A 24,979-nucleotide genomic window follows, 5' to 3' on the forward strand; every position below is an offset into this window, starting at 1 on the left:
TTATTTCAATTATACAGCTGGACTAGATGAAAACATACTCCAGATATAATAAAGAACACGAAATAAATAGCAGTAAAAGAAAGCATGCACCAGGATATGTTCACGCAGTTCGGAGCCTCACTCCTACGTCTGCGGGGCCACTCACATCAACCCAAATCCACTATGATAAAAACGGAGTACAAGAGGAGAGTTAATTACACACTAAAGTATAACCTATAACTACTCCAGAACCTACTCCAGTGGATCCGATGTGCAGGCGATCTTCATTGCTTCATGATCTGATTACAAGATCTTGTTCACACTCAACAGTACAGTATGTATTTGGTATAGATGCACCAAGATTTTCAGAGTAAAGCTTTGTGAAAGAGTGCATAAATGAATGCTAATTAAGGTAGCATTATATATAGGTTGTAAAGAATGTTTTGATCCTCAAAACATGCACTCTTCCCTTCCTTGAATTCGGCTGCTCCATTAGATTTAGATCTCCCCATTGATAGGATCTTGAATAAATACTTTGAAGAAGCTTCATACCTCCTGGATTACTTTCTTGCGCTGATCCAGTCAACTACTCCAGACGACGTGACTAATCCAGCAACTAATCCAGTACTACTTTGACAACTAATCTAAGCCAATAATAAAGAGGTTTAAATGTGCAATATATTTACACTTACATTAGCGACGGGTTGGGGAGTCTATTCACGGGGAAATTTGGTCGGAAGATGGGGATTGAAGGAATGAAACTCTCACGGGAAGAAGAAAGATGTTCAAGATGCCATATCAACTGGTCAACATTAAAATTAACCACGTCAACAAAAAAGAAGCTCCACATCAGCTAACAACTGGTGCCATGTCATCTTGTTACCTGAAAACCTGTGAAAAGTTCTAGATGGAAAAAAAATAATTAGTAAGTGGATCTAGTTGAATGATATGAAAGTACAGGGTGCGGCATGAAGAATCCGTTATAGTTCAGGGTGCGGGATGACACTTTAGCCATTTCTTTATTACTTTGGTTGACTACCCAAATTATGATGTGCAACCGTGTGCACCATGCATGGTACACACGGTTGCAAAACGACACCGTTTAATATGATGGAGTAACGGTGCCACTAATGGCACCGTTTAACTCCATCAATCAATTTTTTTAGTTTTTATTTTTTACAAAAAACTCCAATCGACGTGTAATTATGAATATATAGTTATGCAATTCTGAATATATAGTTATGAAGTTGTGGATATATAGTTATGAAGTTATGGATATATAGTTATGAAGTTGTGGATATATAGTTTTGAAATTATGGATATAGTTCTCTTGTGAACAAGCACTTTAAAAATTCTGAATATGGAGTTATGTAATTATAAATGTCTAGTTGTGAAATTATGAATATATGGATATGAAATTATGAATGTGTAGTTATTATTTCTGAATGTACTATTGTCAAATTATGAATATATAGTTATGTAATTCTGGATATATAATTATGAATTTGTGGATATATAGTTATGAATTTGTGAATATATAGTTATGAATTTATGGATATATCCTACTGTTTGAATACGAACGAAAACCGCCTAACGCCGTTAACTATAATTCAAACGGATTTTTTTTAATGAAACGGCGTCGTTTTGCAACCGTGTGCACCATGCATGGTGCACACGGTTGCACAGCATAACAATTGGGTTGACTAAGACTAGGCTAAATAATAAATATTTAGGCCACGTATGGCTAATAGCCTAACTTTTTTAATTACAAAAGTTAAATTTTTTACTTATTTTTTTAACTAGTATTTTCACCCGTGCGTTGCACAAAATAGATTTGTTATAATATTTTAAGAATATTTGAATCGATATATAATTGTATAAATTATAACATCGAATATTATATAGTGCAATTAAAGAATTGAGTTGGATCGGTTATGTTTTCTAATATTATCATTGCTTGAATTCGAGCAAATAATTGTCCAATTAATAGCCAACATGTAGATATACGCATCCGGTGCTGAAACTTTAGAGAGTTTATATATCAGTGTTTAATATTTGTATTAATTGCGCTAATTAGCTCGTTGTCTAGCAACTTAGTTGTAGAAATTATTTTGTACGGAAGATATATATTTTTTATGTAAATATATAGCAATTTTGTCATCTTTCTATTAAAAGAACATAATATCATTTGTTTGAATTACACATTATTAAAAATCTCTTTGTAGACGACATTGGTAGTAGTAACAGAATTTTGTCCATCCTCGTCTAGAGCTAAAACCTTCAGGCCATCAAGATGGGTGACTCAGTAAAAAGCCACGTACACTTGAAGGGCAATCTCGTATCAGAAGGGGTGAGAGACATTCGGGGTATAAAAACTTTGGTTCTTTGATGTGTCTCATTAACTATTCTTGTTTCGACAATGTGATCTGCCAATCTTGTGATGATGAGGCGCGTACCGTTGCAAAGACCAAGAGAGTGGTTTATGTTCCGCAATAACAAAACAGGTGCACCAACCATTAATGTCAATGAATGATTAGGAAGTTCAGACAATCTCAAACTATTTAAGAATTTAGGACTGTGTACTTCTGATAGATTTTCGCCGTCTTATTCTGCCTTACATAGGGGTTGCAAACTTCGGAAATTTTTTTGTTAACCGACCGAACCGACAAAGTTAGATTAACCGTTTTATAACCAAACTTTTTTCGGTTCGGTTAATGGTTAACGGTTTTTTAAAATTTTGGTTAACGATTAATTCGGTTCGAAACTTTGGTTAACCAAATTAACCGAATGGTTAACCGAGATTTTAAATATATATATATATATATATATATATGTATATATATATATATGTATATATATATAATCTAATATGTAAAATCCCTAATAATTTGTAATGTTGTTATGATATTGTTTTTGTATATTTTCTTATTGATTTATTATTATATGTATTATTTTAATTGGATTTATTATTATAGGTATTATTTTTAGGATTTAAAACTTTAGTTTTAAAATTTTCGGTTAATCAGTTAATCGAAAAAAATTTCGGTTCGGTTAATTCGTCAATACAAAATTTGGTTGGGAAGGTGCTTTCAACTAAAGTCGGTGAGAGGATTGCTCAGCCTTCTAGGTGCGACTCATCAAGCATGTCATATCTCGTGCTTGGGAAGGTGCTTTCAACTATAGTTGCTATTGGATCGGGTCCACACTTCAAAAGAAACCGTGCCAAAATGTCGATCTCAGACAAACCGTCGTTACAACCCCTGTAATCCCATCTCCAATGTCTACAATCCATTTTGAAAACCAATCAACCGTCTATCTATTTTCCTCTGAAGCTAAGCTCTATAGTCTCAAGTTATCCGTGAGCTTCAATACCTTGCAATTTGTCCGAGGTAAGAAGAATTAATAGTGGCTCCGACAACTATTGGTCTCATTTCTTTCAGAATAACGGAAAGAATTCGTCTAAAATCACCGCCCATAACTACTGTCTTTTCACCAAATGTCTTTTCAGCACTACCCGATATGGCGAACCTTGGTAGATCCCTCATGATTTTCGGTGCTTCGTCCCATATTATCAATTTGCTCCTTATTATAAGCTTAGCAATGTCATTGCCTTGCGATGCATTGCGTGTGGAATCTTCGTTCAAAGAGAGTGGTATAGCAAATCTGGAATGCGTCGTCTTGCCTCCCGGCAAGAGCAAAGATGTTATTCCACTCGAAGCAACGTTGAGAACAATATCACCGCGGCTCCTTATCTTTGACGATAACGTTCTCCACACGAACGTCTTGCCTATTCCTCCGTAACCATACACAAAGAAGAATTCACATCCATCAGAATCAATATCATTCATCACAAATTCGTAGACATTCTTATGCTCGTCCGTCAATTGTGTTACCAACGTTTCATGCTCTGTCATCAACGATTCATTATCATACGTTAACTCTTCGGCTATCAGCATGTTTTCCATCAAAACCCATGCTGCTTTCGTCTGGAATTGACATTTATGAAAAGTCCCACAGGCTCTTCCACCACAAAGATATCAACTTCTTCAACTCTACCAGAGACAACTGTTTCATATCTGAATCCGATAACACCAACTTTTATTAATAATATAGATTAATTAATATTCATATTAGGTATGGCGAGAAAGTTGAAGGGGATGATTTGACTTTTATTAATAGTATATGTTGGTGTAAAATTAGTATTCAAATTATTATTATTGGTGCAAATAATAATTAATAAATCATTAGTTCCTTATAAAATTACATAATAATTAATAAATCATTATTTCCTTATAAAATTACGTTATTACGCAATAGATATTAGTTGATTTTCATATAACATTTTGTTACCAATAAGGAGTTAGAGACGAAAAACAGACTCCATTAGTCAACAATGGGGACAAATAGCAGAAATACCATAGAAGAGCAGAAAATACTCGATGAAAGAATTGTTCACGATTAAGAGAGTATTTATAGTGCAATTTCGAGATTATTATTTGTAGAAATAAGGATGCATGTTTCATATACAATTGTATTAAGGTTAGGAAAGTATTTATAGTGTAATTTCAATCAATATTATTATTTTGAGATTCAGTAAAATAATAAGTAGTTAGAATTGTATTACCGATAAGAAAGTATTTATATTGTAATATTAATCTAAATTATTGCATATTATTATTTGTAGAAATATTGGTGCATGTTTCATGTACAATTGTATTAATGTTAGGAAAATAATTATAGTGTAATTTCAATCAATATTATTATTTGGAGATTTTGTAAAATAATAAGTAAAATTGTATTACGAATAGGAAAGTATTTATACTGTAACTTTTTTCTAAATTATTGCAATTTTTGTATTATAATTTGAAGAAATAATGATACATGTTTCATGTACAATTGTACTACAGTTAGAAAAGTAATTACAGTGTAATTTCAATCAATATTATTATTTAGAGATTTTGTGTATTGTGTATTTGGACGGGAAGTTGCAAAAGTAAGGATTTTGTTTAGATTACGTTTCGGGGAAGAACCTTGGAATTAGTATAACAATGCCTCAACTGAGACTCAAACTCACAACCTTCTAAATGGAAGTTCAACCCGGGTACCATTAGACCACATAGTCCCGGGTATCCCATGCCCACCCTTGGGATTTTAATTCCATGGAATTTAGGAAGAAAAAAAGATAATGATGAGACAAAATTACCCTCCCTTTTTTAACCTAAAATTGATGTCTGACAACAACAATGAACATTTTAGACTTTATACTACTTATTCCCTTTCAATTGCTATGTATACCAAACATTAGTATTGAAATTCCCAGTAATTTTATTCCTGTAAACCAAACACTAGAATTTAAATGTCCACTTTATTCCCAGTAATTCATCTCCCATGGAATTACAATTCCTTTCCCACGTAAACCAAATTATTATTTATATCACAAATTATATTTTATATTAAACTAATTAAATTCAAACTAATAAAAGTTTAAAATTAGAGAAACCATATTATTTTAGTGTAGAATAGCATTTGATGTAGAAATTTGGTGTTTTGGTGTAATGTGTTGGAGACAGAAGAAACTTTGGTGTAAGAATATTCTCTTTGATGTTGCATTTGATGGAGATTTTTGGTGTTTTAGTGTTAAATGGGTCGGAGATGCTTGGATGCTATTTTGAAACTTTTGGAGGTAGTTCATAGTGTAACTCAAACACAAAATGCAGCATACTTTGAAGCTTAGCTCATTTCAAGAATCAAAGTTTGAAATGCTTTCCATTAAGGGACTAAATTCCAATACTTGAAAAGGCTATCATTATTTGTTACGGAATATTTGAAAGCAATAAGGAGTTTAATGTTATGTAGAAGCTTTTGTATTTTCGTTGTACCTCAATAAAAGTAAAAGTTGTTTATATTTAATGGTATCCTTTAAAGTTACGTTGAATGTAGTCGTGTACAACTTCTTTTAGTTTGAGTAAATGTGGTATGCTTCTAAATACTCTGAACTATCAATGGGCTGCTCAACAATCTGAACTAATACACATAACACACATATACACTACAATTAGAAAAACAATTGCTTTTATACCATATATATGCATATATAATAATATATAATATTTTTTTATATTATATATGCATACTGCAAACAGAATAATATGCGCAGCATAATTTGTCAGCTCAACTGATCACATGAAGTGAAATTTGTCACAACAAAAGACAACATAATTGAATACTTAATTAAATCTTCAAGAGAGTAAAAATTTCATGGAAACACCATTGTGTTGGTTGAAGTCACAACTAACCCACATCATCTGAAGTAGTAACAAGTACAATTAACAAAAGCAAATTTAGGAACATTCTTAATTGCCCACAATGCTGGCTGATTACAAATACCTCATGCTAAACAACTTAGAAAACATTTCAATTTCCAACACAACCATTGCTTACATTTCAAAGTTGCACCCAAATTAAACCCCCATGGAGATTCACCACACCATACTAGGTTTCTAAAAGGCTAAAACCATGGGTATAAATCCAAATACTCATTACGCTCATAGTACTCGAACTTGCAGCAGTAATTGCCAGTGCATACTATTTGCGCGTTTGGAGATGCACGAGGGAAACATTCCAACTTCCTTAGGATTTTGCTCACCTCAGAGTCATTCATATCCCAAGGCTTCAGAATAACAACTCTCTCTAGTGCAGGGGATTTCGAGAGCAACATTTTCATAAAAAGCATTATGAGTGCGGATTCACGGAATGATTCAATCTTGATTGTGTTAAGCATCTTCAACTCCTGAATAACAAAGCAACCATCTGGATCCTCCAAAAGCCTTGAAGCAACTTCTTTGTCATCCCCACAAGCGCTATAACTCAAGAAGAAATGAAAGAAACACACAACTGTGAGGACATTTGAAAAATAAAAAACAAAGAATCAAGCATGATATATTGCCAAATGCATGTATACTCAACCTCTGCTCATCCTCCACCATAATTCCTAGTTCACATAGGTTGGGGCATTTTTGAAGCAATTGCATAGCAACGGTGAGCTGCTTCCCACAACCAAAACTTAATTCATACAGCTTCATCACTTGCAGATTTATTGCAGTTGAAAACATAGATACATCCATATACTTGAGAAATAGAAATAAAGAAACAAAATTAGCCACCACAACAACTTTAACAAGACAGAAGGTATAGAATTATATGTATCCATATATCCATTTGCATAAAGTAGAATGAGTTATATTTTCACCCGCAACGAAGTGCCACACAACCAAAGAGTCTTAATGGCTTTCAAATGCGGTGCCAACCATCTCGAATCAACTACATCATCCATAGAACCAATAATAGACAAGATTTCAAGCTTTGGAGGGCTGATCTCAAATTTATTGATCCCATCACAATCTTCCAAAGCCAGCTTCTCAAGTTTAGGAATACTAATACTAGAGGCAATTCCATTAACAATGCGCTTAAATGTAACAGCGAAGAAAGCTAATGAAGTGACATTGGAAAATATACCAATAGCATTTACAGGCAAATCAATAAAGGGAGCCTGGACTATCAGTTGCTTAATTGTCCTGCAAGAGAGTAAACAAAATGGGAGCTTATATTCCACATAACTCGATAAAGATATGTTAAGTTCCTCCACGCCATTTCTGGACAGAAAAAGACACCACCTCTCGAAATCAGACTCCTCTGGAGGAGGATCAATTGCACTCCTTATCTTTATAGTAAATTTCTTAACCGGCCCAGCACGGAGAAAGAGGATATTATTGATTATGTTCACGTAGGTTATACCTTCATCATCACAGTACTCATAAACACTCTCCAAGAAGTCCGAATCGAACACAAGCTGCCCATGGTGCAACCAAGCATCTTTCCAGTAGGTTGAGAGCAGAGCCATTCTGGCGGCGTCTGGGGTGGGCAAATACTCCAAAATTCTGTCTTTTACCTCTCCCGGCAGCTCACTTGTTAAATCGCTTATAGGCTTTCGCCGAGCCATTAAATTATTCTTTGCTACAATCGAAATAAAAACCTAAAATCGTTCCATTCTTCGACTGAAGATTTCGTAGTAGCAGCAATTATTAGATACGGGCTGTCTGCAAAAATCATGACAAAATTGACAGATATGTAATAGAGTAATAGACAACATCTATACCTATTTCATCAGAAATCGTCTCACCAGTTCCGTCATTGCGGTATATAGGTCGTCGATTTGAGGGGCTCCGTAGCGGGTTCTTAGACGACCTTCGTAGGTTACATTATTAGGAAGACGATTATGAAAGTAGCTCGAATATGTTTATTTTGGCGGCGATTTGGATGGATATGGCCGGATGATCGAAGCTTTGTTCATTGTGTTGGTCGGATATGTAAGCGTCGCTTAGCTTCCAGAAAGAATAAAGAGAGAACAGATCTTACAGACAAAGTGGTCTGGAATCTGGATGTCGGATTTGGGGTTTTGGTATGGGTTTTTATACATGGGCCAAGGTAAGATGGGTTGGGCTAAGCATAATAAATGGAATTTGGGTATTTTGTGATTTAACAGATTGAATGTCCATCTAATATTAGATTTAAATTTATAAATAAATAAATAAATATATGAATCTAATATTAAATAAATAATTGAAAGGTGGACACGATTTCGAAACTGTACATAATTATGAATATATAATTCAAAAATTATGAACATATAATTCTATAATTATGAATATAGAGTTGTGAACATAATTATGAACATATAGTTCTGTAATCATGAATATAGAGATTCAATAATTGTTAATATGAAGTTCAAAAATTATGAATATATAACTTTATAATTATGTATATAGAGTTCAGTAATTATGAACATAGAGTTCAATAATTATGAACATAGAGTTCTATAATTATGAATATGAAGTTCAAAAACTATGAATATATAACTTTATAATTATGAATATATAGTTCAGTAATTATAAACATAGAACCGTGTCCAAAGGGATTTTCATTATAATAAAGGACAATCAAGCAAGAAGTTAGGATAAAACCACGTTCCTAGTATCTTGTTCCCTATTTCCTTTAATTCTTCTCTCTAACATAGGCAACCCACAAACCTCGATAACCCTAATTACCCCGTGACACATGTGTTTGCTTGAGTACATAACAGGACAATTGACATATGTTTGCAAAACACATTTATAGGGAAAATATATAAATAAAAATAGCAGAAGAATGACTATATACCCTAATCTTATCCTTTATATTCTCAGAGTGACACAGATAACCAAATAGTGAAAATGAACATATTGTATTTCGTATATAGAACACATCTCTCTATTGATGGGGATTCCATAGATTCCTTTTTTCTTTATTCAAGTCATATTAAAAAGCTTACTATATTTGTGCAGATATCTCCGGTGGTTAATTGAAGATAAGGAGTTGGACAACACTCAGTTTCATACAACATATGCTCTCTTGCTTGCAAAGTCAGTTCTTGATGCTTATGAAATACAACATTTGTTAGAGAATTAAATCTTTGATAGTCATGTCAGAGAGAGGCTACAGATCTTTTTACAATCATCTGACTTGTATGATCCAGAAGAGGTCCTTGACTTAATTGAAGGTTCTGAGTTATGGATGGAGAAGGTACTGAGTTACTTCATTTATGCTCAGATCATATTTTTTTAGTATGGTGGAAAAATGGCCCTTGAATTAGAAGTCTGGTGCTTATTTTCACTATTTTTCTAACTTGATTGTTTTCTGACAAGCTATTCTTTACCGGAAGCTTGGTCAGGAAGCACTAGTCCTCCTAATTTTGGCATTGTAAGTATGTAGGCATAATTCATTTTCTGTGTAATGGTATTATCTTTTGATTATCAGTGATCAAGAATTAATGCCAAGCTTGATTCTGAAAAAGGAATATTTTCAATTCATTAATTGTAAGTATACTATCATACTATGAAGTTTATTTTGTTATTGTTTCCTGATAAAAAGCAAGACGACTGTTTAACTGCAAAACAGTATTGTGCAGAGATTGGTAGACTAGAAGCATATCTGCAGTGAGTACATTCTACAACCATTTGCTTTCTCTGTGTTCTCTGCTAGATAAATCTTTGCTTATTTTCATTGATTTATTTTCTTAGGTTGCTTGATATGTATTTGGATCTCATGAATGGCAAAGAGGCCATGTTTGCAGTTGTTGTTCGCCTTCTACACAGCCATGGAGAAATGCTGGACCCATTATATGTTGGGTAAAATAGGCATGATGAATACCTGGAATAAAGCTTGCGCAGCGCAGAATCGGAACAAGTGGAGGTAGGCTTGTGTCGTGTTCAGTGGAACACTATCTTAAAGATATTTAACGACCAGGGTATCGTTATATCTTCGACAGATAGCACAGACGGGAAGAAATTAGCATAAGAACATAGGGATGGTGTTTCGTGTGTATAGCTGTAATGCCGTGATTGTGTAATGAAGAATGAAGAATGCATTGCTATTTATAGCATCTTACATCCTATTAGAGCCAATGCAAAAACATAGCTCATGCATGGTCCTAATGTGCGAAAACAGTGCTGACAACATGATCTATTCGAACATTATTTGTGTTGATCCATAAAAATAGCATAGCACAAAAGAGGACCGAGCAAAAGTATTCCACACCACACCTCGCACGCGTGCCGAACGGGCGGCGGCGGCGCACACGGGGTTTTCCCCTTGTTCCCTCTCCATAACACTTCAAGCATTCTCTAGGGAGTTCAACTATATAAGGGAAGGAAAAGAAAGCTAGCAAAGCAACGTGGGACACTCACTTTAATCAAATGATCATTAAATGGATTCCCACTTGAAGCCTTTGCTTTGAATGTTTCCCAACAATCCCCCACACATTCGAAGGTGTAAGGCTTGACGGAGAGCAGCTGAGCATAACAAACAAGAGCTAGCTTTCATGTCAGTGTGTTAAACTTGAACTGACAAGTAGTGGCACTAAGAATCCACTATCCGAGAGTGAACAGAATCTTGAACTCTTCGACTAGTTGAATTTTGAACTTATGTGCACCTCGTTAGCTTTATTTGTTGTACACTTTATATAGTTATTTGGATAACCATGTATTAACCCTGTTTTGTTTGTCTCAGCACAGACATTCCACTCCACCGAGTGTACTTCACCGTAGACTGCCAATCGTGGACTACAGCGAGCGGACTGATTTATAGTCTGCTTATAAATGCGAGTCTTTCCATGATTTCTTTTGACCACCGAGGTGGTATCCATCATGAATTTCTCACCTCATTGGCTTTTAAGCCCATTTCCCTTAACGTATCAAAAATAACCTTTCGATTTAGGCATTTCGTGAAAGGATCAGCTAAATTCCTTTCAGATCTCACAAACTCCATTGTGATTACCCCATTCAATATTAACTATCGTACAGACTCATGTCTGACTCTAATGTGTCTCATCTTTCCATTGTAGACACTATTTTGTGCTACACAGATGGCAGTTTGAGAGTCACAATGAATGGGCACGGCGGGAGCAGGACTCCCCCACAACGGCACGTCTGCCATTAAATTTCTTAGCCACTCAGCCTCTTGGCTAGCCAGATCTAAAGCTATGAACTCTGCTTCCATAGTTGATCTGGCTATGCACGACTATTTGGTTGATTTCCACGACACTGCAGCCCCACATAATGTGAACACATATCCACTTGTAGAGCTTACATCATCACTGTCGTTTACCTAGTTCGCGTCACAGAACCCTTTTAGCACAGCTAGGTGTCCTTTGAAGTTGAAACCCCAGTCTAACGTGCCTCTAAGATACCTGAGTATCCTTTTTAGTGCGTCTGAGTTTATTCACTGCAAATGCAATGTCGGGTCGGGTATTGTTCATCAAGAACATTAGACTCCCAATTACTTTTGCATATTTTTCTTGAAACACACCTGACTCCATGTTCTTCAATAGTTTGACACTAGGATCATAAGGAGTCTTAGCCGAAACAACATCATAACTGTCAAACTTCTTCAGAAGTTTTTCTATGTAGTGACCTTGGGATAGAAGGTAACCTGTATTGGTTTTTGTGACTTTTATCCCGAGTATTACATCGGCTTCTCCTAGATCCTTCATTTCAAACTGTTGACATAGAGTTCGTTTGGTTTCATTTATAGCCTCAATACTTGAGTTAAAAATTAACATGTCATCCACATAGAGACATATTATTACAATACTAGATTGGACCTCTTTAGAGTACAAGCAGGCATCTGACCGGTTAGTAGTGTAACCAAGGTCCATTAAAGTTTTGTGAAACTTTTCATTCCACTGCTTAGGGGCATGTTTTAGGCCATAAAGAGATCTTTTTAGTTTACATACCTTTCCTTCTTGCCCTGGATCAACACAACCAGGTGGTTGTTCCATGTAGATCTCTTCTTCTAATTCACCATTGAGGAAAGCCGTTTTCACGTCCATTTGGTGAACTATCCAGTTGTGTAAAGAAGCCAATGCAAAAAGAACTCGAATGGTTCCCACTTTTGTCACTGGTGAGTATGTGTAGAAGTAATTCTCACCGAATCTGTGTAAAGCCTTTGGCTACTAGCCTGACTTTGAACCTTCCAATAGACCCATCTGGTCTAAGTTTTCTTTTGAAGATCCATTTGCAGCCAATTGGCTTGCACTCTTTGGGTAGTTCTACCAAGTCCCAAGTGTAGTTGGACTGAATAGAGTCCAATTCACTTTTGATAGCTTCTTTCCACAAAATGGAGTCGACTGACTGCATTGCTTCTTTAAACATTTTTGGTTCTTCTTCCAATACTAATTGGCACACAAACTGGTCACATAGTTCGTTTAAATCTTTTAGTTCTGTGACATATGTTATGAAGTCAGAACCAAAATTCTTCTCTATCTTGGGTCTTTTGCTTCTTCTGGGCTCATCCAAATCGTTAGTAATGCTAGGAAAATTGGCATTATCATTTTGACACAGAGTATCAACTGGTGAGACATAAGCATTTTTTAAAGGCTAGATATGTTCAAAGAATATTGCATTTCTTGATTCACACATAGAACAGTTTTGTAAACACATAAACCTATATGCTGCACTATTCTCGGCATATCCAACAAAAACGGCATCAAAGATTTTGGGTCCTATGTTGGACCTTTTCAGGGATGGTAGACCCACCTTAGCCAAGCATCCCCACACATTAAAGTATTTCAGGTTCGGGGCGTGCCCTTTCCACATCTCATAAGGGTTTTTTTCGAACCCTTTATGTGGGACTCTATTTAAAATGTGGTTCGCCGTTAGAACAGCTTCCCCCCACATAGAGTCTGGTGCTCCTGAACTGATCAACATGGCGTTAATCATTTCTTTAAGGGTTATATTTTTCCTTTCAGCGATGCCATTTTGTTGGGGAGAGTAAGGTGCAGTTACTTCATGGATTATACCCGAAGTTTCACATAAGGTTTTAGCGAAAAATATTCATACTCTCCACCTCTGTCAGAACGAAGCCTCTTTATTTTCAAGTTTAATTGATTTTCTACCTCAGTTTTAAAAATCAAAACCTTTTGTTCAGCTTCATCTTTTGATCTCAAGAGGTATAGTTTTGTAAAACGAGAATAATCATCTATAAAAGTTATATAATACCGTTTTCCACATTTACTTTCAGTGGTTTTAAAACCCGCTAGGTCAGAGTGAATCAATTCAAGCACAGAGGAAGATCTATGAGTTACAGCAAAAAAGAGTTTCCTAGCAATTTTGCTTCAGCACAAGTTTCACATTGAGAGCATGCATCATTAGACAAGTTTGGCAACATATTTAGGCTTTTTAATCTATTTAAGCACTTTGAGCCAACGTGTCCTAATCTACCATGCCACAAATTAACTGAAACAGTAATATAAGCCGAAGGGGAAACATTATTCTTATTGATAGATTCTGGTCCAATTACAGATATGTCTAACATAAATAATCCCCCCCGTAGATACCATTTTCCGAGAAAAGTCACACACCGAGTCATAACAAAGCGGTCTGACTCAAGGACAATTTTGATCTCAGCCTTATTAAGTAGGCCCCCGGAAATTAAGTTTCTACGCAGAGAGGGAACATACAACGCATTGTTTAGTAATAACTTCTTGCCAAAATTAAGCAGTAACTCTACTTTTCCTCTACCACTTACCTCAGGAATGTTGGAGTTTCCCATGAAGACTTGTTCCCCCCCCCCCCCCCCCCCCCCCCCAAGTGACAGGCTCAAACACTTTGAAAAAGGACTTATTGTTGCAGAAGTGACGAGATGCCCCTGTGTCCACGACCCACTCGTCTGGGTCTCCGACCATGTTGACCTCAGTAATCACCGCTGCTATGACCTCGTCATCCTTCGTGGTTTCTACCACGTGTGCTTGATTTTTGGATCCGTCATTCTCTGATTTTTTGCTGGTGGACCCTTTGCGATGATAGCATTGTGCAGCTCGGTGTCCCCGTTTTCCACAAACAAAGCATTCGTCGCATTTGCCCTTTTTATGAATTTTTCCATTTTTGATGCGATTGTTGCTATTTTTCGCATTTCTTTTTTGATTTTTATTTTGATCACCTGTTTTATGCCTATCACCTTTTCCTGTAGTTTCAACAATGTTAGCCTTTGAATTATTAGAAAAGGATTCAGATTTTTGTACCATGCGATTTTCCTCTTCAATGTTGATGCTACTGATAAGTTGTTGAATGGTGTAGTTGCGTCGCTCGTGTTTCATTTTACTTTTGAAGTCCACCCACGATTCGGGCAACTTATCAACGAGTGCATCGCACAGGAACGCATCGTTGACTTCAGCAACTTGAGTTCGCATATCAGAAATCATATTTTCGAAGTCATGTACCTGTTCCACCACGGTTTTGGATTCGTTCATTTGAAAATGCAGCCAACGTCCCACGACGTACTTTCTTCTACCGGTGTCATCGGAACCATACTTTTCTTGCAGTTGTTCCCAGATAGTTTTAGCAGATTTTTCTCCATAAAACATATCAAAAATTGAAGTTGTTACCCGTTGAAGAATTGTAGACTGTGCAATTTTGTTGTCTTTCACATACTTGGGACAGACCTGCGGGGTACTTCGTGTAGGTTTCGCCGTAGGAACTTGATCAGCTGCCTTGTCAGACTTGTCAGCTGCCACGACAGTGGCAATAGCAGTAGTCACGGTCGCTGTCGCGGTAGGAGCCGTTAGAATGAACGTGGCTGGATCCTCATATATCACATAGTCAACCTCAATTTCTTCCAGCAGCATGATGATCCTGGCAGCCCATCGTTTGTAGTTCATACCGCCGGTGAGAATTTCGATGGGTGTGACATCAGAAGCTAGCTTCGTTGCAGTAGACATCACTTCCCTGAATTTTAAATATCTTTAACTGTTGGGTAAAATAGGCGCGATGAATACCTGGAATAAAGCTTGCGCAGCGCAGAACCAGAACAAGTGGAGGTAGGCATGTGTCGTGTTCAGTGGAACACTATCTTAAAGATATGAAGAAATCCAGAACAAGTAGAGGTAGACTTGTGTCGTGTTCAGTGGAACACTATCTTAAAGATATTTAACGACCATAGCATAGACGGGAAAGAACAATAGGGATGGTGTTTCGTGTGTATAGGGAGTTCAACTATATAAGGGAAGGAATGGAAAGCTAGCAAAGCAATGTGGGACACTCACTTTAATCAAATGATCATTAAATGGGTTCCCACTTGAAGCCTTTGCTTTGAATGTTTCCCAACATTGTATATACACATTACATCCTTGTAATTCAATATTATACTATGAAAAATATTCTTCTATTTTGAACATTTAATTGATGCTAAAGTATTTTATTCTCAATTACATGAAACTGTTGTGTAAATCTTTTCATATACACGTATATGTAAATTATCATCAATTATAAAAAATTGCAAATATCTCCAAATATAAAATTTTGCGATGACAACAAATATGAAAAAAAACGTTAGTAAATGTCTTTTTACTGACAAATTGTTATTTTGTCATCAATTAATTTTTTTAATGACAACATAATAATATAAACAATCGTCACTAAATGTCATTTTATTGACACATTTCATTTTTCGTCACCAATTAAATTTATTTATGACAAACATAATTGTATGCTAACTATGCAATTAAATAATATATATTCATAGTTTGCATAGTATATATTCATACAAGCATAATATATATTCATAGTTTGCAAAGGACAATATTCTGTATGTTTCAGAGGATCTTGTCTGGCAGCTCTCCCCGTTTGGCAATTTCACATATCCTCACAATCAAGCTCACCCTTCACCTATCCTCACTATCTCTGATGGGAAATCAACACAATATGTCACTTTGAATGAATAATAAATTTTAAAAAATGAAAAGATGGGTGATGAATGAATAGAAAGACAAGCAGACGTAAATACTGCAGAGTCATGACCTATTCTTTTTAGCATCGGGGAGGGGGGAGGGATCATACTTTCATTATCAACTCACTGAAATTCTGAATCTGGTAAAATATATAGCAGCAAATTCAGTATGCATTTTTTTTTTTTTTTTTGTAACAATCTGAGATTCAACCTATTTCAAAACCCCAAATGCAAGCATTGAGAGGAAAATAATATTAATGCAATCTTAAGACCAAATAGAAAGGACATGACAAACAAACAAATTTGGAAAATAAAAAATAAAAACCAGGAGAAATCCGAGAAGTGCTAGGCATAGTCTAAACAAATTATGGGAATAGTATTTAACCTCCAGTTTGGATAAGTGGTCCATTAACATTAATAGATTGCAATTTGAAATTAATGCATGAACAGTCCACTTAACATTGTGAATGCAAGATTATATTTGGTACTTGATATGTTCTGAGTCAATGCATTGAACACTTGTATAATAAAAATAGATAAAGGTTCAATTTCTTTCTCACTTTTTATTGATGAAAAAATAAAAGAGGTTTGCTCATAAGGATGAAAGAAAAACAACCAAAGATAACATTCCCACTAGACACCAGTTTAAAAGAAGGAAAACATATTAAGATCTTTAATCTTACTTAAAAGTTGTTTCTGGACTGACTATTGGCTGGATTTGACTCTAGACCTCTAGTAATCCCTGTGAATTTTCTGAGATAAATTCCTTCAAGGAGCTAAACACTTCTTCAGTGCTCACACTATATTTATATTGTCTGTTACCAGCTATTGAATCCCCAAGTGCCTTGAGTGCATTAGCTTGTTGGGAATCAAAGTAATCTCAAGGATCCTAACTCGTAGAAATAAAACTTAGTCATACCCCATATTGACTTCGGCTAGAACAAATGCATTTTAAAAACAAAATTACCTTGATAGACAGTGAAAAAATTAATAAAATTTGAAAAGAATTCAGCGGTTAATCACCACAAAATACTTATATCAGCACATTTAAAATTGAAATCAAGATATACAATTCTTTAACATAAACATAAGCTAGTCAATAATACCTAGAAGGCAAGCAATACAGAAACAACATTTCAAAATATAGTTTCATTAATAAATCCAAAGGTATTGTTGTTTTGAGAGTTTATCAGTTTAGCCATCCTGATTGCAATAACAAGTGCAGAGTTGATTCGAGGTTGACTTGCCATTTTGTGCGGAATGGCAGCACGGCAATTTTCACAAGTAAGCTTCCTCTGTCCAATCCATTTCTCAGAGCACTTCAAGCAAAAATTGTGGCCACATGGTGTCTGAAACAAGTGAACCATACAGTTAGCCAAATGGAAGAAAGAACATCAAGGTTATAATATCATTGCAATAATTAAAGACATACTAAGCACATCAAGAACCAACATCTTACTGGAAAGAATAACAAGTGCATATGTAAATGCAAATGATTATTAGTTCTTTTTAAGAAACATATTTTCCTGTTTAAAAAAAAAAAAACATATTTTCCTTCTCCCCCTTTACACACCAAAACCATTCAACCTTGATTAGAAATACATTCTCAAAAACCACCTAGGCACCTCATACTTTATATAGAATGCATTATCACAGGCCATACCCAGCAACTAGGGACGGAGCCAGAAATTCGGTTGAGGGGGGCGAAACGGATTCAGAAATTTTTTTCAGAAAAGGTGAAACATTAAAACAAAAGAGACAATTTAAAAATAAATAAATAAACTACCTAAGAAATATAATTGTAAATATTGTTGGATATGGACGAAAAATAAAACACATCGAAACTTTATTAAAATATTTATAACAAAATATGAAATATAATTAATAAAATAATTTGAATAGAGAACACATTATAAATTACACATCTTATTATAGAGTGTGTGTGTAATATTAAAAAGCTATTAAAAAAGAATTGTAAATCTATGTTGATGCTAAGATTAGAACCCTTAACCTCATTATTTATTACCAATGATGTGCTCTACCACCACTCTAACTCACTTTTTGTTAACATTTTATAGTTTTTTTATACTAATACTAAAACATGTACTATATATACATATATACATACAAATACCATATATGGAGTGGGGTGGGGTGAGGGGGGCAGCTGCCCCCTCCGCCCCCCCTCTCCCTCCGTCCCTGCCAGCAACAGACATGTGTCATGAAACTCAACCATCTCACCACCAATCACCAAAGAATCCCAAGGTCAAACACCATTTTGCCAAAACAGAATCACCATTAAAAAGCAAAAGCTCATGCAAACTTGATCAGCAGACTCTTGAAGTCAAAATCAACTCTAGACTCCACAAATAGTATTCATACATCATGACATGCTAAAAAGACTACTTGCACTATCCTCAAAACCCTTGCAATAAACCATATACAGAAATTTGCAGAAATACTAATATCCGTGCAATAATTCAAAAACAATAACAACTGCAGAAGTAAATGCAGATGAAGACAGTAGCACCCTAAAGGAGAATCACATTTTCTTTTTTCAGTTTAAGCACTTTTGTGTTCGCTGATGAATAATCTCCGTGCCCCAACTTTGAAAAATCATAATGAGAGCAAAAATCACCCAAATGATACCAAATATAGAGTTTATACATGAATGCTTGGGTCAAGATTAGTTGATTAGGGTTTGTATTTACTTGGACATGAATCTTCTCTAGTAAGCTTGGGTCCTTTGGATGACTTCCACTATGATTTTGCAGAGATTAAACCTAGGTATTATGATGAAATAATGAGATTAGAAGCAGAGAAAATTCTATTGTAGTGTAGTGAGATAGATGAGGGGAAAACTAGAGATGCAGAGTCCAAATGATAAAAAGTTTTTCCCCAAAATATTTTCACTTTTTCTGACGTTTTATGTTAAAATTGATTTTTTAAAAAAATATTTAGAGACGTTTATTATATATAAAACGTCATTAGTTCTATATCTTTACTGACAAAACAATTATATTTCGTCAGTAAATATTACTAAAAAAATTTATTGTCTCTACCAAAATATATAGTGACGTTATTTAATATAACGTCCCAAATTATTATATTTAGCGATGTTTTCTAGAGTGTCCTTAAAAGTTTCGTTGGGAAATGAAAGATTTCTGTTAATGGTAATTAAGAGAAATTTCTTAATTTAATAAAGCTTTTTCCAATTATAACCTTTAACTTTGTAGTTTAAAGTTAAAAGTATATCAATTTAATAAGTTAATTTAAAATTTCGCTTTTTTTTTTTTTTGAATGGAAAATCATCATTTACTTTCAAAAACTAAATGTACAATACAAGTAGGAATAGAAAAATTCTAAATGCTAACTATTATGTACTGTGATAACATCTTCGTTACCATTCCAAATATATGATCATAGAACCGAACCGCGGTAAACCAAATAGAGTGTACACATAATTCTCACCATCTTCTTCTTTTTAATCGTTTATTCTTCTGTGTTCACAATATTACTAAATTAAATTAATTTGGGCCCTCCGGTTTCACAACATTAAGCTATACTAGCTACACATCATACCCCAACAAAAATATATTTAAGGAAAAAGTCCCAAATGCAACATGTTGTGTCTTCTCCTGGCCTACTCCAGCCATTCTGCTCTACATTTGTGCATAAACCTCCAATACTGTACTTCTTCAATCATTGTTGCATTGATACCTCAAAATCATTTCTTTTACCCGCTTTAATTTGACAGTATTAATTATATACAGATTCCCTTACAATCCAAGCACCAAAGGTTTTTCTTTTGACAGCAACACCGTACCAATGCCTTTCTTCAACTGAACATAACATTCCACTCCGGAGTCCACCTTGCTTTGTTCCTTTACTTTCAGCATATATACTGGACAACTCGTACTTCTTATGTGCGGCGGCCGTACATGTCTCGTACAAGTTTGACTTGAGCATAAAAATATGAGGTAAAATAAGATCAAATATGACCGTTAAGACATCTTTTGAATCATTTAATGACACTTTAATCAAATTAAAATAAATAAACAACAAAAGATATAGTACGATGTTAAAGAAGTGTCTGTCAAGTGTGAAGGATATACTTACAATAATCATTTTTTGCTTTTCATTTGCAGCAAAAGCTGGTGCTACTCTAACATCCTTATGGTTCATGAAGATGCAGGAATGAATCCCCTTGAGGATGGAAAGAAACGCACTTCGCCTTCTCTGTTTCTATGTATTTCAAATAGACAAAATATCATCTGCAAAGAATTAAATTCTGCATACACCTCCAATACTTCTCCCATCCTTGTTGGAACTTCAAAAGACATACCATCATACGTAATGCTTTTGACATTATAACACACATTGATGTTAATATAATTGGGTTCCTTTAGAATCCAAGCACCACTGCTTTTGCATCTCACACTCAAACGAATTCCATTGCAAGCATCAGCATCATCAATTTCACTGGGATCAATCACATTGTGCATGACGTGAAAGTAATTTCCCCCCAAAGGTATAGGAAAATTGCAGGATACGGACCCCAAGCCCACTTGAAGCGAAATCTGGACACTATCATCTTTAGAACATGCCTACATTATGGAGTACAATATAAAAATTAATACCAAAACCATTACAATCTCCATTTATTCTAATTATTACTTCCTACTATATATATTTTAAAAACACCAAATTATCAGAGATGAGGGGAACATATATAACTAACCTTGAACCACTTTTCAATTGAAGGAATCCTCAAACCACTGCAATTTGCTATCCCAAGACCATGTAAGGATTCAAGACTTTCCAAGCCTGAAAGCTCAACCAAACTTTTGCAGTTCTGAAAATCTAGCCATTCGAGTCTTTTAAAGTTTGATAGATCTGCTATTTTTTCTAATGCCACACAATTCTTTGCAGAGAGTCTCATCAAATTAGGAGGAAGTTGTGGAAGTGATCTAAGATTCTGCCAATCGTCCAAGTAGAGACTCATCAAATTGGAATGATGGCAAAGGCTTAATGGCAAACTTTGAAGATAGTATCTTCCATTTAAATCTAATTCTTTCAATGAGGAGGACAAACTCCTAAGAGCAATTGGAAGATCATCTACTTCATGCAAATAGTTGTCAGGAATAGTTAGAGCATTGCAGTTGCTTATGTCAAGCTCTTCTAAGGATGAAACACTCTCCATGTTTGGAAGCTCAACCAAACTTTTGCATTTCCCAATACGCAACACTTCAAGTCTTTTCAAGTTTGATATATCTGCTATTTTCTCCAATGAGACACAATTTTTTGCAGAGAGTATCTCCAAACTAAGAGGAAGTTCTTCAAGTACTCTAAGATTTTGCAAATTGTCCAGGTAGAGATGTTTCAAGTTTGAAAGATGACAAAGCCCAAAGGGTAAGCTTTGAAGATAACAACTTCCTGATAAATCTAAAGTTACCAATGAGGTCAAATTCTCAAGAGTGATCCTAAAATCTACTTCATGTAGATAGTTGTAACTCACACTTAGAACTTCCAAGGATGATAAATTTGCAACTGAAGGTGGAAAAAATCCAATCCCATCACGCCTTCTTCTTGACAATAAATGAGGTGATAAAATGTCAAGAAGTTGAGATTTTAAGTGTGATATTACGGAACTCTTGTGCTCCCCCAGATCCAGTCTCTTTAGATTTCTCAAACATCCCAAAGAAAATGGTATATGTGAGATGGAAGTTCTACGGGCAAGTAAATCTCTTAGTTGCTCTAATTTTCCCAAGTCAGTTGGAAGCTCCCCTAGTTTTTCGCATTCATCTAAACGTAAAACTTCAAGTGATTTTAACTTACAAATGCTACTTGGAAGAACCTTGAGTTTCTTGCAACTTTTGAAATCTAACTGAACTAGTCTCTCCAAACTTCCAATTGATGGGTGTACCTTGACCAAATTTGAACAATACACAAAGGATACATTTTGAAGAGTATTTGCCCCAGTGAAGTTTGGTGTTTTCTTAAGTTGGTGACAAAAATCAAGCTTTAAGATCCTCAAGCATCTAAAATGCTGTTGAAAAAAAAAAAAAAAAAAAGTAGAAACAAGCTAAGTTTAATCAATTTCTATTTTTCTACTCAAAGTTCTTAATTAAGAAATATGCAATGTTGAAAGAAGCATTTGACATACTAACCTGCATATTGCATTGGAATTCTTTGATATTGCTACCTTTCATGTCTAACTCAACAAGTTTCTCACAACAAAAATCAGATGGTATGCTCCTCAAATGGCAATGGTGTAATCTAAACAACCTAAGTTCATTGGATAAATATTTAAAAGATCCGCTGAGACTCGTATCTCTCAATATGAGTATTCTTAACTTTACCATCCTTGTAAATACTTTGGTACTCAAAGGCACATTCCCTAACATATAAGAATTTGCAATTATCCCTTCAATTGCTTCGGTGCCCTATAAAAAACATTTATATATCGTTATTTCAGATTTTAGATATTCTAAAAATCTTTAATTTGATTTTAAGATAATTAAGTATAACAAGCAAATGAATTAACTAGAATAACTCAAATACAAAAGAAATGTTTTACCTTGTCACCATGAAGAACATCAAATACATCCTTTGGGTCAACCAATCTACTTTGTTTGTCAGGCTCTCGTGGAGATTCCTTTTGAACAATTTCTCTTCCCATATCTTGTACTAAATCATGCATCTGAAGCCTTTCAGACACTCCATCTATTGTCAACAGGCATCTTTCTATCAAGGTTTTGATTCCAATTTTGGCATAAAAACCACAAGCTTCCAATATTATAGAAGTGTCATTTTCGTCATCCCCAATGAAAAAGCAAGCAATATCGAGAAAGATGTTTTTAGTATCATCATCAAGTGCATCATAACTTATTTTAAGAATATTTTGAACTTTATCATTAGGTATTTTTCTCAATTTCTCAGCATTGTCAATCCACTCTTCCACAGATCTTCCACGCAAATGAGAACCTATAATTGTAAGTGCTAAAGGAAGTCCACCAGTATAACTTGCTATTCTTTCGGATACTTCAGTATACTCCTCTAATGGTATAGAAACGCCAAAAGCATGCCAACTCAATAGTTGAAAAGATTCAAAAAAGTTTAATGTTTTTACCATGTACTTCTCGTGTGCTCTAAGGTCACTCAACAAATGAACATCTCTGGTTGTTATTATAATTGTACTGCATGAACCAAACCAATTCCGTTGTCCAGCTAATGATTCTAGTTGACTAATATCATCTATGTCATCGAGAACAATAAGAACCCTTTTTGATCGCAACCTTTCTTTGATCAAACTGATTCCTTCATCAACATTATCTATTTCAAGTTTCTTTGTATTTAGAGTTTTGCAAAGAAGTTTCTCTTGTAAACGAACTAAACCATGGTGCCCCTCAGAAACTTGTGATCTAATGTTTGCAATAAAACAACAACCATCAAATCTTTGATAACTCAAGTTGTAAATGGCTTTAGCAAGGGTTGTTTTTCCCACACCACCCATGCCAAAAATTCCAATCATCTTGACATGATCATTTGTTTGAGTTTGCAATAAAAGAAGTATATCTCTAACACGAGAATCAATTCCAACAGGATACTTTGCAACATTTATGTATGTACGATTCACTTCCCGTAATACCTCTTCAGTAATTCTTTTGATGAACTTCGACTCATACCTATCATATTTTTCAAAGAATGTCAGTCTAAATCATTAAAGAAAATATAGGCAGAAAACAGAAAACAAAGAAATCAAATACAACACATGATACAAAACTGTAGTTCGGTTATATTTTAATTTTTTTATTTTCAACTGGCATAATCAATTCATAATTATAATTTCTAAAGAAATTAATGTTTATGACAAGTAAAATGAAAAATAATAAAAATTAATTAAAATGCATGATGTAGATTCTTGTTGTTTTAGAAAAAAATTTAAATCCATTGGTAAAGATGTATAGATGCTAGAAGGCAAATTGTAATTAGCAAAATTAATATAATAGAGTTACACTTGTGTGAGACCCATTTCGTGAGACGGGTCGGGTCAATTCAGATCAACATGCAAATGTCATACTTATATGTGCGAATGACATACTTATATGCTCAAATGTAATACTAACAAGGAATAAAGTGTTTGTACTGTACTTATAAGAAAAAATATAATACTTTTAAGAAAAAATGTAATAATTTTCCATTTTGAAATAAAAGTATTATATTTTTCATCAAAAAGTATTACATTTTCCAAGTAACGTTAGCAAGCGTTTGTTACTTATAAGGGAAAACATAATACTTTTGAGGGAAAATGCAATATTTTTAAATCAAAATGTAAAAAGTATTACATTTTCTCTTAAAAGTATTACATTTTCCCATATAAGTAATAAACATTTTATTCTTAATTAGGGTGTGTTTGGTTTGCACATGGGAATCAAAATCAGAATGTAAATCAAATACTTGGTAATTGTGATGTGTTTTAATTTGGTGAAAGTATTTTGCATGTTTGGTAGTAGTGTAGAATTGGAATAATTACAATATATTGATGTTTGGTTGTATATGACTCTATAATTAGAATAAATATTTTAAAAATACAAAAACAAAAAATCAAATCAATTAATCCTAATATAATGACATCTAATTAAAACATCATCAATATGTACAAAAAAATCAAAACAATATT

General features: G+C 34.5%; 2 protein-coding genes and 1 long non-coding RNA gene across 3 annotated transcripts in view; all 3 read right to left on the bottom strand.

Annotated features, from left to right (window-relative positions):
* Positions 1–6,258: 6,258 nt before the first annotated feature.
* Positions 6,259–8,401, bottom strand: LOC109146710 (F-box/FBD/LRR-repeat protein At1g13570-like). Its single transcript, XM_019294366.1, has 4 exons — positions 8,159–8,401; positions 7,229–8,075; positions 6,946–7,106; positions 6,259–6,839 (listed from the first exon to the last, which is right to left on the bottom strand). Exons 2-4 carry the CDS (start codon positions 7,976–7,978, stop codon positions 6,488–6,490), a joined length of 1,263 nt encoding a protein of 420 aa, XP_019149911.1. The 5' UTR covers positions 7,979–8,075; positions 8,159–8,401; the 3' UTR covers positions 6,259–6,487.
* An 8,585-nt stretch (positions 8,402–16,986) lies between these two features.
* LOC109146721 lies at positions 16,987–19,166 on the bottom strand. Its single transcript, XR_002048482.1, has 3 exons — positions 19,008–19,166; positions 17,264–17,645; positions 16,987–17,185 (listed from the first exon to the last, which is right to left on the bottom strand). It is a non-coding gene; the product is annotated as an uncharacterized LOC109146721 (long non-coding RNA).
* Positions 19,167–20,347: 1,181 nt separating this feature from the next.
* Positions 20,348–24,979, bottom strand: part of LOC109146702 (TMV resistance protein N-like) — a 79,304-nt gene continuing 74,672 nt past the window's right edge. The window contains exons 2-5 of the mRNA XM_019294353.1: positions 22,877–24,011; positions 22,467–22,742; positions 21,038–22,345; positions 20,348–20,903 (exon numbers count right to left, since the gene is read on the bottom strand). Of these exons, the coding sequence (XP_019149898.1) occupies positions 20,478–20,903; positions 21,038–22,345; positions 22,467–22,742; positions 22,877–24,011 (3,145 nt within the window). The 3' untranslated portion in view covers positions 20,348–20,477. The remainder of the gene's footprint in view (positions 20,904–21,037; positions 22,346–22,466; positions 22,743–22,876; positions 24,012–24,979) is intronic.

This window comes from Ipomoea nil, unplaced genomic scaffold, assembly GCF_001879475.1.
Source record: "Ipomoea nil cultivar Tokyo-kokei standard unplaced genomic scaffold, Asagao_1.1 scaffold1936, whole genome shotgun sequence".
Classification (NCBI taxonomy): domain Eukaryota; kingdom Viridiplantae; phylum Streptophyta; class Magnoliopsida; order Solanales; family Convolvulaceae; genus Ipomoea; species Ipomoea nil.

Excerpts from the sequence above, each read along its gene's own strand:
- LOC109146710 (XM_019294366.1), bottom strand. The coding sequence starts at position 7,978 with ATGGCTCGGCGAAAGCCTATAAGCGATTTAACAAGTGAGCTGCCGGGA. Across the intron at positions 7,107-7,228 it reads TGTGTGGCACTTCGTTGCGG|TATATGGATGTATCTATGTT; the intron begins GTGAAAATATAA and ends CTATTTCTCAAG. Across the intron at positions 6,840-6,945 it reads ATGGTGGAGGATGAGCAGAG|CGCTTGTGGGGATGACAAAG; the intron begins GTTGAGTATACA and ends CTTGAGTTATAG.